The sequence below is a fragment of the Canis lupus genome, chromosome 9 (assembly GCF_011100685.1).
Source record: "Canis lupus familiaris isolate Mischka breed German Shepherd chromosome 9, alternate assembly UU_Cfam_GSD_1.0, whole genome shotgun sequence".
NCBI classification, from domain to species: Eukaryota; Metazoa; Chordata; class Mammalia; order Carnivora; family Canidae; genus Canis; species Canis lupus.
Window position 1 is genome coordinate 36,292,734 of NC_049230.1, and position 14,275 is coordinate 36,307,008.

The following is a 14,275-nucleotide window of genomic DNA, read 5'->3' on the forward strand; positions in this document are numbered from 1 at the left end:
AACGGCTCCTGCAGTGATTGGCCAGGAATGAGCTTGCTGTGAATCACGAGCTGACAGCACTGACTCAGCCTTAAGCATGAGGGAGGGCGAGTCCAGCTCAGGGAAGAGGTTTCTGCCCTGGAACCCCAACAAGCTATGCCTTTCTGGCACTCACTGGCCAGGTTTATTATTGTGGCGTCAGGGGAACAAGGGAGGGTCAAGTGTCTTCCCCCTGGTCTCCTTTTGTCCCTTGGAGAGAGCTGGGACTTCCTGGTTGTGCTACCCTGTTATTCACTGAATGCTGCCTTGAGAGCTATTGTGGGGGGGTACTCATCGGGGAGGGGGACTGCTTGGATTTCTGAGAACCCTGAGCCTTGAGAGGAAGGGGGAGGGCACAGCTTAAATCTCAGATCCCCCACAGGCTGCACCAGGAACCAAAGAGAACAGGTTTGATGTCCACACACCCCCTGCTGACACAGGCTGCCTGCTGTTGCCATGGTGACAGTAATACCACCCCCCACGGCTATGTGGTCACCTTCGAAGGGAGGAAGGTGCTTATTCTTGGTCACGAAAGGGGAAAAGGGAGGGGAGGCTTCTCCCTCTCCCCAGGCTGAGCTGGTGGTGGTTAGAGTGTCAGGGCAGCAGAAAGCTTAGAGGTCACCTCCACCAACCAGCTCCCCTCCAGAGATGGACAGCTTGCAGGGGTGGGGCTGAGGGGGCTTCTAGCACCCGGTAATAGGACCCTTGAGTGCCCTGAGCTGGATCCACATCTTCCCATGCACAAGTTCACACCTCCGCATGGTGTGAACTTGTGCTAGAGAGGGCTTAGCCCTACCCCCCAGGGACCCCTCTTCACCCAGCCAGGCCCATTCTCTTCCTCCTTCCCGTGCTCATGCTCCAAAGTCCAGCCTTGCCCTGGCTGATGAGGTCCCAGAGCCTGGGGTCTCTTGACCCCTGGTTGAGTGGCTTGGGACCTGTCCGTGGGGCCTTCATTTCCTTCTCCCCCAGTTTTCTGGACCCTCCTCTCCATACCTGCCTACTCCTGGCCTCACAAAGAATCTAAAGACCCTTGGATGGACTCTTTGTGACCCATCAGCTAGCTCCGCCATCACTGTACCACCTCCTCACTCCTCACCCCTGCAGCAGCACATCAGGTCCCTCTGCACTAGCCTCTGGGGGCTCCCAGCTCTCTCACATTCAAAACCAGCGTCCTTACAATGTCCTACTGCAAGCCCTCTCTACCCCCACACACCTGACCTCTCCCTTTTCCCCTTACCTCCTCCCTTCCTCTTCCTCTCAACTCTCCTCTAGGGCTTTTCCTTCCCTCACTCCAGTCCTACTGACCTCCCTGCTGTTCCTCTGACTGGCACCCTTCTGCTGGCTTCCAGATGGCCTCCCTCCCTGACCTCCTTCAAGTCTTCCCTATGCCCCCTCCCCACGGACACCTTCCCTAACCCCCTTCCCTTTCTGATTTGTCCTTCTCCATAAGCTCCTACTGCCTTCTCATACATTGCACAATGTATATATTTTATTTATAGTGACTCCAGCTAGCCTGGGGACTCCAGGGGGGCTGGCATTCTTTGTCTTCTCTGCCACATCCCCAGTGCCTAGAACATAGAAGCTCAAGAAATATTTGGGGCAGCCCCGGTGGCTCAGCGGTTTAGCGCCGCCTGCAGCCTGGGGGGTGATCCTGGAGACCCGGGATCGAGTCCCATATCGGGCTCCAGGCATGGAGCCTGCTTCTCCCTCTGCCTGTGTCTTTGCCTCTCTCTGTGTGTCTCTTACGAATAAATAAATAAATATTTGGGCAAATAAATGAACCTGAACCTCCTGGCACCTACCTTGCCTAGGCTGCACTCACACACAGCCCCAGCATGGAGGGAAAGTGCTGAGCTGGGGGGGGGGGGCAGTTGAGCACCTCTGCCAGAGCCCCACTGTGTGGTCTCCACCTAGCCTGCTCTCCTTTCTGAGCTTCAGCCTCCTCCATTATACAATGAAGAGGCTGGATTGGAACTTCTCTGCCTTTCTCTGTGTTGGAACTCAGAGCTGGCTTTGCATCCCCCCAGGGGGATATATAGACAGGGAGTCCACAAAGGTAGGAGAGCGTGCCTGGTGGTCCCTGCCCAGAAGAAATCTCCAAGACTTAAGACCCTTACCCTGGAATGGCAGTGAGTTGAGGGGAACAGGACAGGGATAGTCATGGAAACTAAAAATAGACCTGAGAAAGTTTTCTCCAAAAATATATCCATTTAATCATCATCAAAATCCAAGGTAGGAAGCCTGAGGAATGGAGGCCCCAGGCTTCTACAGGCTGAGAGCAGAGGTCAAGTGTCCAGAAGGGAGCTATCATTGGAGGAAGCCAGCCATCAGGCAGGTGAGCATGGGGACCAGCAGGGTGGGCAAAGGCAAGGGCAGCAGCTGTCCTGGGGCCTGAGACTTGAACACGACGCGCTGGCCCTGGCGCTGCAAAGGCCTGATGTTATCTGTCATGCTCAGTTTCTGATCCACATCATAGTACAGCTTCTTGGAGAATGCGAGGATCTGTGGGAGGGAAGGGGCTCAGCAGGAAGCGGGGGGGGGGGGGGGGGGGGGGGGGGGGCAAGCAGAGCTGTGCTTCCTGCTATGTGACCCTAGACCAGTCCCCTTGCCTCTCTGAGCCCTCATTAGTAAAAGGGTTCAGAATCCCTAGCTCTCAGGTTTTTGTACAGATGAAAAGAATAAAGGATGTAGAGTGCTGGTGCTGGTGGGGGTTTAGTTCCCCCCTAGCTTCCCTTAGCCAGGTGGACACACAGCTCTACAGTTTTGAGGGCCCATAATCTGATCACTGGTCACTGTTTATTATTGCTTTTACTACAGAACAGAGGTTCTCAGACTTGAGTGTAATAGCGTCATGGCTGGGGTGGGGAGGCTTGTTGGACCCACATTGCCAGGCCCCACCCCCGGAGTTTCTGATTCAGTAGGACTGGGGTGAGGTCTGAGAATTCAAATGTCTAGCAAGTTCCCAGATGATGTTGATGCCACTGGTCCAGGGACCACTCTTTGAGAGCCACTGGTCTGCAATGAAAGTATCACCAGAGCAGGGATCCGGGCCCTTGGGTTCACAGCTATATCCCTGGAGCCGCGTACTTATAAGGACTTGAGTACCACTGTTGGGTGAATGCACTGCTTTCCTATTGTGGCTACACTGACCCTCTCTGAGCTGCTCTCGGCCAGCCCCAGATCCTCCCCCTTGTCAACCCCTCCCTCCCAGGACACCAACTCCCTGCCCTCAGCTGGACAACTCCCGCCTACTTGCAGGGGGCGGCATGGAAGCCTTTTCTGACTGCTCCTGCCACAGCCTCCCCTTCTACTCTCAAACCAGAGATAGGCTAGGCAAGGCCTTCCTTGTTTGTCTGCTTCAGGGGGTGTCTATGGATTCAACCAACAGGATCTCAGCTCCCTGGGGTGCCCCATCACCACCCCAGCCCAGGGGGCCTCTGTGAGGATCCAGAGGGATGGTTTCTGGGAAACCAGGCATTGGGAGGCTGCATCCCTGGCTGGGCCATATGTACCTGATCCCTGTGGAGCTTAATGCGCTCCTGGAACACGGTCCAGACAACCTTCTCCTGGCAGCCTGGAGTAGTAAGTGAGCCCAGGTAGCGGTAGTAATGCCTCAATTTCTCCTTCTTGGGGAGGAGGTCAAACAGGCTGATGCTCTCTTTCATTGTGGTGTTCATCTCTGCAGCAGGGATAGGTACAGAGAATACCCTCAATTGGTGGGGGAAGCGGGGGATCCCGAGAGTCCAGGCCACCACATCACCCCACCCCGGCCCTTCTTCAATAGGAAGAAGTCTCCTCCCCTCCCCACCCCTCCAGCCACTCACTGGGTCTGGGGACAGAAGACAGTGTGTCCACCAGAGGCTGGAAGCCATCATTTTCAGATCCAGCCTGGAAGAGAAGGGAAGAAGGCCTTGAGAGGGACTTGTGGAGAGCCAGTGGTGACCACCGGTCCATTCTTCTGGTCTGGGGTGGGGAGGGCAGGCAGCTTCTAGGACTGAGGCCCTGAGAGGCTCTGGGCTCCCCACCTAGGTGGATACAAGTCGCTGAGAAACAGGGGAAGTCGGGGTCCCCCAGCCCCCTCCTGCCTTGCCGGAATCCCAGATCTCTGGATCCTAAGAAGCAGCCTCTCAGACCCCGGGGAATGGGGGTCGCACCTCCACCAGGAAGGCCAGCACTGCAATCTCATCTTTGGAATCCTGGGCCTCCTTCTCATTCTCCAATGGCCGCTTCTCTTTCTCGTGTACTATGTGCATCTAGTGGGGGTGAGAGCAATGGAGAGAGGACCCATGAGTGGGCTGGAGCACCCTTCTTGCCCAGGGCAGGTCCACCCAGAGCCCAGGCATGCACGGACTCGGAAAAGGGCCCTTACCTCCATGGCAAAGCGATTCCCATTGATGGTGTGCTCGGAGCCCCCGTCCATCTCCTCCGACCAGTGCAGATGCAGCTGCAAGGCCCGGTACTGGGTACTCAGTCCCCCTCCAGCGATGGAGGCCTCTTGATCCAGCAACACCATTACTGGAGGGCACATGCGGGGTCAGAGTCCTCGCGCCTGCCTCCCCTAGCCTCGCCCAGCACCCCCATCCCAGTCCCACCCACGGAGAACCTTCCATCCTGCCTCCTACCCCTCACAGGCTACAGTCTTGGGCCTGCAGGGACAGGATGGGATTGGACAGGTGGTACAGCCCAGACCTGTCGCTGACCCTGCAAAGATACCCCCCACTGCCTGCCTCTCTCTCTCTCTCTCTCTCTCTCTCTCTCTCTCTCTGCACACCCCCTACTGTGCTTAACAGGCCACTCAGCCCGGTCCCTCCCCTGCTTCAAGCCCCCTCCCTGATGCCCCGGCCTTCTCAAGGGAATGTCCAAACTCCTTGGTCCTGGGTCACCTGCTCCTGGGCTGACTGGCCCCTCCTGGTTCCACTCTCTGCCTGCCATGCACACGGTGCCACACACAATTTTCTGAGCACCCTGAGCTTCATGCCTCTGTGCCTTGGCCCTGCTGTTCCCTCTTCGTGGAATGCTGCCCCTCCTGGTCTGATGGAAGTACTGAAAATACTGTGAAGTGTTCCCCAGGCCTGTCCTGCTTCCCCCTACTCTCCCACCACTGGGCTGTGCGGCCCCTCCTCAGCAAAGATGCTCCCTGGAGGAGCCCACACATCTTAGTCCTCCAGAACTCAGGGGTCCCAGGACCCCCATCCTACCTGCCCGAGACCCACCTGAATGCCCATTGTTTTGGACTCTCCACTGTTGCTTCTTGTCATAGCCAGAGAAGGAGAAGGGTCCCAGGTTTGAGTCTACCTGTGCCTCTGTAGTGTCAATGTTGATGGGGGACTGGCGGCTCTTCTGGCAGTCTTCACCCCACTGGCTGGGCCCTGAGCGGGGAGGAAGGGTCCACTGAGAGTCAGGCCAGAGGGCACCTCCTCAAGTTGGAGGAGGGGGAATGGAAGAGCGCTTGGAAGCTGTGGAGTGGAGACCCAGGAAGGGGGCCTCAGGAAAGTCACGCTGACTAACAGGAAGCGTTATCTGAGAGCCGGAGGCCAGGAAGTAGCCTCTGGAGAAGAACACAGTCTGTCGGGACTTGGGAATGGGGCAGCACTGTGTAGTCACTGAAACACAGCAGAGGCAGGAGGACAGCAGACAGTAGGGAAACTGATCCAAGTTTGAAAACAAAATGCAAAGAACCACTTCCCAGGTCCACCCGAAAGAAGAGGTATCACTGGAAGAGGACTAAGGCTCCATTTTGTTACAGAAGCAAAATGTGGGGTGCCTGGCTGGCTCAATTGGTGGAGCATGTGACTCTTGATCTCAAGGTCATGAGTTCAAGCCCCATGCTGGGCAGGAAGCCTACTTAAAAAAAAAAAAGAATACAATGTGTCTCTGTATCTGATGCTATTGCTGATTTGTTTGATAGAAGACTTCTCCTCTTAGTGACAATGACAGGAGATGCCAGGGAAGACTTGGGTCACTGTACCTTCCCTGTCCCCTGAGCCCCAGGACTCTGGACTCTGTGTGTGTGTGTGTGTGTGTGTGTGTGTGTGTGTGTGTGTGTGTTTGAAGGACTGATATCTGTCAGGTGGAGAGGCATCATTACCCTCATCCTTCCCACCTTCCCCGGGCTTTCATTTTGACCGGGGCAGTCTCCACCAGGCAGAAAAGCCTGTCCCCAAGACTTGCTGTACTTACCTGAGCAAGCATAGTTGGAGGCCTTGGCTTGAATCTCATAGCACCAGTGTGACTCTGGAAGAGAGAGAAGGATAGGAGGCCTGCATCAGTGTATTTCTGCACACATGTCTCTAGGAATCGACTTGAGCTGTGTGCACATAAGCAACACTCTGCACACAGTGGGTCAGAGGCTAAGAATATCCTCGGAAGCCAGAGATCTCCTTGGGTTGGGATGGAACATTCCTGGAGTCTAGGAAGGAACGCCCAAAGGAAGGAGACTTAAGAAAATACAGGGATGGGGGCAGAGTGGTAGAAGCCAGGCCCCAGGTGTCCTGACCCATTGCTAACCAACTGATCATCGTGCCCAGGACACTGTTCCTCAGGCAAAACAGCCACTCTTGAAGGGTCTTGGGAGGCCATCTGAGGCCTCAGCTCTACCCCAGGAGTTGGCCTTGATATTCTCCTCCAGCTGCTCTCAGCCTCCTCCTCCTCCCTTGTATCTCCCACCCCAAACCTGGAAGGGAGGTTCTGGCAAGAGGACAGGATGAGGATTAGGCCCAGTCTCTCCTCCTGGGACAACAGAGCCAAGTTCAGCCTGGCTGCCTTCCCAGAGTTGATCCGGGATGACGGAAGGAGATTAGACTAGCCCCTCCCTGGAACACACGCTCTGGTGTGATTAAGACCCATTCTGGGCTAGGCTCTCACAGCCCACCAGGGAAGGCAGTCAGGACCTTTTCCCGGCCCGGTCCCAACACCCCACAATCCTGGTAGGTGGCCAGATTCGGGTTCTAATCTCAGCTCTGGTTCACCTCAGTAGAACCTCAGTAGAAGGAGGAAGCTCCCCACACCCAGATCTGGGCTCCAAGCTCCAGGTCTAACCAGGCGTGCAGTACTAGACCTGATAACCATCACCAATCACCCGGCCACTGTCCCCCACTCTCGACCTGCGTACCACCCGTCCCCTTTCTTTAGAGGTGATTGAAGAAGTTCTCTCTGATGGACCTTGCTCACTCTACCCTCTCACTCTCTGGAGAAAGAGGAATCCTGGAAACCAGCTCAGCAAAACCCAAGTATGTCCTAGCAAAGTCTCAGTAACTCCTGGCTAGGGTTCTGGAGCCCTGAAGCCTATGATCCTCTCCCCTCCTTCTCAGTAGAACCAGCATCTTTGAAAAGAGACTGCACTGCAAACATATTACACTAAGTGCAAGATGTTACTAACAGGGGAAACTGCCAGGGCAGGGGGCCTTGGAAGCTTTCTGCTCAGTTTTTCTGTAAACCTAAAACTGCTCTATAATTATAGTCTATTGGTTAAAAAAAAAAAAAAAAAAGCATGCAGCAGTAGGGTGGACAAACAAGTCACCTAAGCTCTCTGAGCCTCAGTTTTCTCATCTGTCAAATGGAGCTAACAGCATCTACCTCTCTGGGCTGTGGGAGAATTAAATGACAGACTACAGAGTATTCCAGGGAGCCTAGAGCTTAGTAAAGTCCCTAATGAGTACTTCCTTTCCCTGGCCTCCTTCCCTCTGGCCTCAGATAAGTGCACAGATGGCCAAGGCTCAGGCTGGGCAGACAGAAGAGAAATGAAGTGAGCTGGAAAGAACTCAGGGATGATAAAATTCCTAAGAAAAGCATAGCTTCCCACTCAGCCTGAGCTGAGGCCTATGAGCACATCCACCCCCTTCTTGCAGGGCTGGCTCCATCCACCCCACATCCTTTGGGGTCTCTGGTATGAGGCCCTGGGTGGAGAGGGAGCCAGGAAGAGGTGGGGTTCTCAGTAGGGGAGGGAAGCAGGGGTTCCAGGCCAGGAGAGTGAGCATCTATAGAAAATGGGCACCGTCTGGCTCCAGGCCCCTCGGAGCCAGCCAGGGCTGTGAGTCTCCCAGCTCTGGGTCAGAGCCTTCCCCATGGACCCCATGACAGTCCATCCCCTGCCCTGGACAGGGCTGAATGTGGGGAACTGCTGAATCTAGGGAACACCCATGTAGGTCAAACTCAGCAAGGGGCCGTGGCCACTTCCCACCCAGGCCCTTCTCTGCAGGTGGTCCTGGCTCTCAAGTTGGAGCCTGTTCACCTGACTCAGTCCTGGCTCTGGCTTAATCTGTATAGCAGAGTTCATTAACTTTCCCGAGCCCTCCATTCTACCTCAGGCAGAATGAACCGCCACCAACCTGGGACTTTGGTCAGTGTCCGAAGAGCCAATGGATGGATGGAGGTCATTTTGCAATGTGCAAAATGCAAAAGGCTCCTCGTTATAATTCACCTGTGTCTTCCCCTCTCATCAGTCCTGAAGGCAGGAGGGGCCTCTGAGGTTGACTGGATGCCCAAAAGGAAGCTATTCCCCAGGAGCATTGTCTGAGCCAGAGACCTGAAGGACATAGCCTCCTCTCAGCCTCCCCCAGGGCCCATCTGGTTTAGGCTGAGCCATCCTTAGGAATGTGCTCTTCCCTGACTCTGGGTACAGCTCCTGGTTTTGTAATGGTGACCTCTGATCCACTGTCTTAATCATGGAGACTTTTGACCTGTGCGGCTGAATGCTCTTGTAACTACCCTCTTCTGGAGCCAAGAACCAGGAAAACACAATGTTGATGAGGCCAAGGGTCAGGTCTATGTCCACAGGCCGAGGTTAGAGACCTCAATCCATCTCAAGGGCGCCTGGGAAGAAGGAAGCTCCCCACACCCAGATCTGGGCTCCAAGCTCCAGGTCTAACCAGGCGTGCAGTACTAGACCTGATAACCATCACCAATCACCCGGCCACTGTCCCCCACTCTCGACCTGTGTACCACCCGTCCCCTTTCTTTAGAGGTGATTGAAGAAGTTCTCTCTGATGGACCTTGCTCACTCTACCCTCTCACTCTCTGGAGAAGGAGGAATCCTGGAAACCAGCTCAGCAAAACCCAAGCATGTCCTGGCAAAGTCTCAGTAACTCCTGGCTAGGGTTCTGGAGCCCTGAAGAAGCCTATGATCCTCTCCCCTCCTTCTTCATCTACGGCAGCAGATGCTCTCGGTTGTTTGATGTGTATCCTGGTCACTCTCAAGTGTCCCAGGGGATGAAATGGGTGGAAGACGGGTCCCAAGATCCCAAGACAGTTTCCAGTCCAAAAGCCCCAGCACTTAAGGAGAGCACAGCTTGTATGAGGGGGCAGCTGAGATTGATCCCTGGCTGCCTGGCCCCAGGCCAGTGGTAGAGCCATGACAACCTTCATGTATGGGGCGTCTGCCATGTGCCACACAGGTATCGCACTAAGCACTTACACCCACTATCTTATTCTTATCTGAATCCTTGAAACACGTGAAGTCAGAATTACTATATATCGTGAGAAAACTGAAGTTAAGCGACTTACCCAGAGCCACACAGCTACAAAGCAACTGAATTAATTGCAAAGTGTTTCTCTTTTCTCTTTCTACCAAACCCAGCTGCTTAAGTAGGTTTCAAACTCAAACTTTACATACAAAATTTATCACATCCTATCTGTCCTCTTCCCTCCTCTCCTAGGAAGAAGCCAGTAGTTTCTGCAAGATTCCCCTCATCCCCTCTAACACACACACACACACACACACACACACACACACACACACACTGCCCCCCAGCTGAATCTTCCCTGCAAAGTGCACACTCTCTCCTTCTCTGCTGCTAAGGGCACCCTCACTCCTCACCCCTCACCCCACGACTCCAAGAGAGAAGCATCTAGCATCGGGAGAGGAAGTTTGGCTAGGTGGACCCCAAAGGGGACCATCGGAGGGGTAGCTGAGCTGAGGGACTGGCAGATGGGGGCTTCCTGCAAAGGAGCTGGTCCCCCGCGGGGTCACAAAGAAGATGCCTCCCGGATCCCTGTGCCCAGCCGTGGGGTTGGAGGTGCTTTCAGCTCCTTATCAAATATTAACGCACAACTCCTGCCACCTCCCACCCAGGCGAATAATTAAGAGCTCGAGCACATCATTAATCTTTAAACGAAAATCACCCTGGCCGGAAAGACCGGCTCGGCCGGGGCGTCGGGTGTCCTAGGGTCCCCAGCCCGCGGGCTCCCCGGACAGTGCTGGGGGGCTGGGGAGCGGCAGGGGGGCGGCAGCCTCGGGAGACAAGGGACCCAGGGCGAGAAGCGGGAACGCCAGGGCCCCTCGGCACCCAGGCTCTTGCGCGGGCTCTGGGCGGGGGGCAGCCAGTGGGCGCTGAGCCCGCGCAGGGCGGACAGCGACCCCGGGCCAGGCCGAGGACCAAGGGCGCGTGCAACGCCAGGAGCGAGGAGGGCGAGCAGAGCGGCGGGCGTCGAGGCGGCCGGGGGAGCGACGGCCCGCGCCCCCCGCGCCCCGCGCCCCCCGCGAGTGCACCCCGCGCCCCGCCGCCGCACGTGGCCGCTGTCCGCGCCCGCCGCGTCCGCCGAGGCCCCGCAGCCCTGGGGCGGGGCGGGGCGGGGGCGGGGGCGCCGGCCGGGGGCCCCCGCGTTCACCTGCGCAGGCCGAGGGCCGGGCGGCGGCGAGGGCCAGGAGCGCGGGCAGCAGCCGCATCCCGCGCAGGAGCAGAGGCGCCGCGGAGCCGGGGGTCGCGCGCCGAGGCGGCCTTCGGGGGTGCCGCGGTCATGCCGGCCCCGGGTTTTATAGCGGAGCTGCGACGACGGGAGGGAGCCCCGACAGCGGGGCGCGGGGAGCGGCTCCTCCCCCTGGCGGAACCTCCCCTCCCGGCGCGTCCTGTCCCTGCGCTGAAATCCTCCGCTCCCCTCCTGGCGCACCCCCCCCCCCCGCGGGCCACCTCGTGCCTCGTGCCCCCCCCGCGGCCAGCTCCGCTCCGCTCGGCTCAGAGGCAGCGCCCTCCCTCCGGTCGCCGCCCGCCCCATCTCACACCTGGTGTCTGGTTTGGGAACGAGGTGCCGACCTTGCGAGCTATCCGATCAACACAGGAGGGGGTGCCCGGATTCCTGCCTTTGATCATTTCGGCCCGGACCCCTGCGCAGGCCTCTGGCCGGGGAGCGGTCCGCGGGGCCTGGGAATGGCCTTGGTTGGGGGGCGCGGGGGGACGCAGCCTCCCGAGGATGGTGCAGTGGAGGCGGCTGCGCTGGGGTTGGTGGCATCGGGTGTCCCGGGGAAGAGGGCTTGCTTTTCTTGCTGAGGCAGTGGCCGCTGATTCTCCGGGTCGCCTCTCTTTTCTGTGTCCGCCCAGGCCGCTCCAGACCTAATTTCTAAGCAGACCAAAGACCCTTCTTCCAACACAGAGTGAAGGCGCCTCTGAATTGCTGCGTGAGCATTTAGGTGATGGCCAGAGCAGGGAGGGGGCCGGTGAGGGGAGAATCGAGAAACAGATTCCAGTGAGAGAGAAGCTTAGGGGGTCAGAGGGAAGGGGCTGTTTCCTGCCGAGGCTCCCAGACCCCTGAGATGAGATGGGAAGAGAAGAGACAGGGGACTGGGGCACCTGGGTGGCTCAGTCGGTTAAGCGGTTAAGCGTAATCTGCATTCCGCTCAGGCCGTGATCCCAAGACCCTGGGATGGAGTCTCTCATGGGCTGATTGCTCGGTGGGGAGTCTGCTTCTCTCTCTCCCTCTACTCCTTCCCCTACTCATGCTCTCTCTCGCCTGCTCTCTCTCAAATAAGTAAATAAAATCTTTAAAAAAGAGAGAGACAGGGGTCTGAATGGACTCCTAGTTCTCTCATCTGCCAGGATCTTCAGAGGGGTCCAGGGAAAAGGAAAGTTTCCTTGAAAGAAGCCTTAGCATTTGGGTAAATGAGGCTGAGGGCTGCTCTAGAGGGGAAGATGCCTCTTGTCTCAGGAGGAGTACTCTTGTCTCCTGGGTCTGGCCCCCCTGCTGCAGTGCCTGTTGACTCTTTTATGGGTCTAGGTACTGTGTGTCCCACAACGGTAGGGGCTTCCGTGGGGGTTTGGAAAGCTCAGACTTGGGTAGGGAAGAGGGAGAGGGAACCAGGCAGTGGGCCTGGGCCCCCTTCATCAACAGGAAGCCCCTGTTTTCTGGTCTTGTCGCTTCCCCATCCGCTGCCAACCCCTCTGCTCCCACCGGCCTTTGAACCTAGGCTAGGGACCTCTGAAGAGGGATTGCCTCCCCTAGAACTCTCCAGGCAAAGGGGCTTCCTCCTTGGTTAGAGTCCTGATTCTAACTGCCACCACTCCCCACTCCACGTCCTGGCCCAGGATCACAGCCTCAAGGAGCAGCTTTGATCCTACAGAGAGGGGAGGGGGCGTCCACATTGGGCTTAGGACTCTATTGTCTACGCTGCTTTTGAATTTAATCAGCAGCCAAGACTATGGCAGTCAGGGGAGGGATTCCACACCCTAGGGCCTTTTCTGGGGAGTGGATTTATATCCATAGAGCTATAAAAATCTATGTTTCAGGACTGAGGAATGGAGTGGGGAGGAATCCTATTCCTGGGAATGAAGTCTACTTCAGGGGATCCATGTGACCCTAGGCCAGCCCCCTGACTGGTAGGAGAGATTGAAAAACTTTGGTGGGGTTAAGGGGCCACCCATCAAAGTCCATCCCCTTGGGGCCTCCTAGAGGGAGAAGAATGTGGGAGAGGGAGCTGCCCCTTAGGTAATCCTGCTCCACACCTGTGGGTATGCCCCCCTGGTATGCTGGGGCCAGCAAGATGGGGGAAAGCCAAGCCCTGGTGTGGTGTCCTCTCTGAGGCATGGGGTGTGCATGGGAGGAGCTTAAGGTTGGGCACATCCTCATGAATGTGCCTTAATCAGGGGCACCACGGGGGGGGGGGGTATATGTTGGCTGGGGAGTGGTCAGGGTGTGGCCACTGCTCTGCATGTCATCTCTCCAAGGCTACACAGCAGGGCAGGAGGCTCCCCACTTCTAATGTTAACATTCCCAGCTTTATCTCCCAGTCTTAGACCCCTGTCCTAGTCTGCCATAAACTAGTCACCTGTCACCTACTAGGCCCATGGCCCTGCTCCCCTGGAGGAGACAAAGCCTTCATTCAAGCAGGGATTGTTAGAGCAGGGATGGGCCCTGACACATCTCAGTGACTTACAGGCCCATAAAGCTGCCAGCCCGGGCCCACCGGCCCCAGCCTGGTGCAGGCTCCTTCCTCTTATTCTGCCCAGGCTTCCCAAATGTCCTGCATTCAAGTCCCTGCTCTTCCCCAGACTCAGGGATGGCCTTGGGCAACTTTCCTACACCTCTCTGATTGCAACTTCCTCATCTATAAAGTGGGGATGGTCATCCCTACCCTACTGACCTCTGCCAATAAACAGTTTAGGAATCAGCAGTGAGACAGGGTCAGCCCAACCCAGACTTTCACAACATGCCTGTCGGTTCCTGGGTGCAGCCACTGGCCCATGGCAGCCGCAGAAATGAATCACGATTCTCGTCCTCTGGGGGTGTCCACTTGCATGGCCCCATCTGCAGCCAGATGGAGGCAGCGGGAAAGCTTTGGAGCTTTGAGGACAGATGACCCTGGGATCACTTCTGGCTCCAGCCACGTGCTCTGTGAGGTCAGCTGAGCCTGGTTTCCCACCATCTATAAAGTGAAAATCATACCGCTCTCTTCCTCCAAGATTTTTGTGACAATTCTGTGAGCCATGCCTGAGGTAGGCTGGCCCAGGCTGGCACATTAGCACATGTCCCCATGACCTCCAAATGGAGGTCCCTTTACCTGGATTAAACCTGACCCAGGGCAGGTGTGGATGTGGCCTCAGGTGGGAGGGGATACTGGGCTAGGCCCTGAAAGGGCTATTCTGGACTCCCAAGACCTTCTAAGGAGGGGTGAAGAAGGCTGAGGAGCAAGGCAAGGGGCGCCCCCAACTGCATGGACACAAGAAGGTGAGATTGTGAGATTCGGTCGGATTCAGCCCTTGCTGGGACTCTGACCTGCACGAGGTAGGAGCACAGGGAGCAAGATCCTGCATTCCTGGTATTCACAGGTCAGAGGAAGGCTAAGCACATGTCCCTAAGCAGAGAACCACCACGCCTACATTCAGGGAGCAAGTTGGGCAGACAGAGTATAAGGCCGAAGCTCAGAACCAGCCTTGGAGCAACACTGCTCTGGTTTCACATCCCAAACCTACCATTCACCCTTTACCTCCCTCAGGCTCAACATCCTGATCAGGAAAATGGGGATAAAGACAGCACCTCCCTCACGTGGTAT

The 14,275-nt window shown here is 56.7% G+C and overlaps 1 protein-coding gene and 1 non-coding gene across 4 annotated transcripts; one reads left to right on the forward strand and one right to left on the reverse strand.

The window, feature by feature from the left end:
- Nucleotides 1-2,206: 2,206 nt before the first annotated feature.
- On the reverse strand, nt 2,207-10,772 carry CA4 (carbonic anhydrase 4). 3 transcript variants are annotated; one of them, XM_038547994.1, is made up of 8 exons: nt 10,624-10,770; nt 6,199-6,252; nt 5,232-5,387; nt 4,388-4,533; nt 4,173-4,271; nt 3,843-3,906; nt 3,531-3,697; nt 2,207-2,520 (listed from the first exon to the last, which is right to left on the reverse strand). In XM_038547994.1, the coding sequence occupies exons 1-8, from the start codon at nt 10,679-10,681 to the stop codon at nt 2,326-2,328; spliced, it is 939 nt and encodes a 312-aa protein (XP_038403922.1). In that variant the 5' UTR covers nt 10,682-10,770; the 3' UTR covers nt 2,207-2,325. The 3 variants fall into 3 exon arrangements, with proteins under 3 accessions (XP_038403922.1, XP_038403923.1, XP_038403924.1); XM_038547995.1 differs by lacking the exon at nt 10,624-10,770 and adding an exon at nt 8,346-8,581; XM_038547996.1 differs by lacking the exon at nt 2,207-2,520 and adding an exon at nt 2,796-3,033 and having other exon boundaries at nt 10,624-10,772.
- On the forward strand, nt 5,781-5,853 carry TRNAK-CUU. The gene has a single exon. It is a non-coding gene; the product is annotated as a tRNA-Lys (tRNA).
- Nucleotides 10,773-14,275: the final 3,503 nt, after the last annotated feature.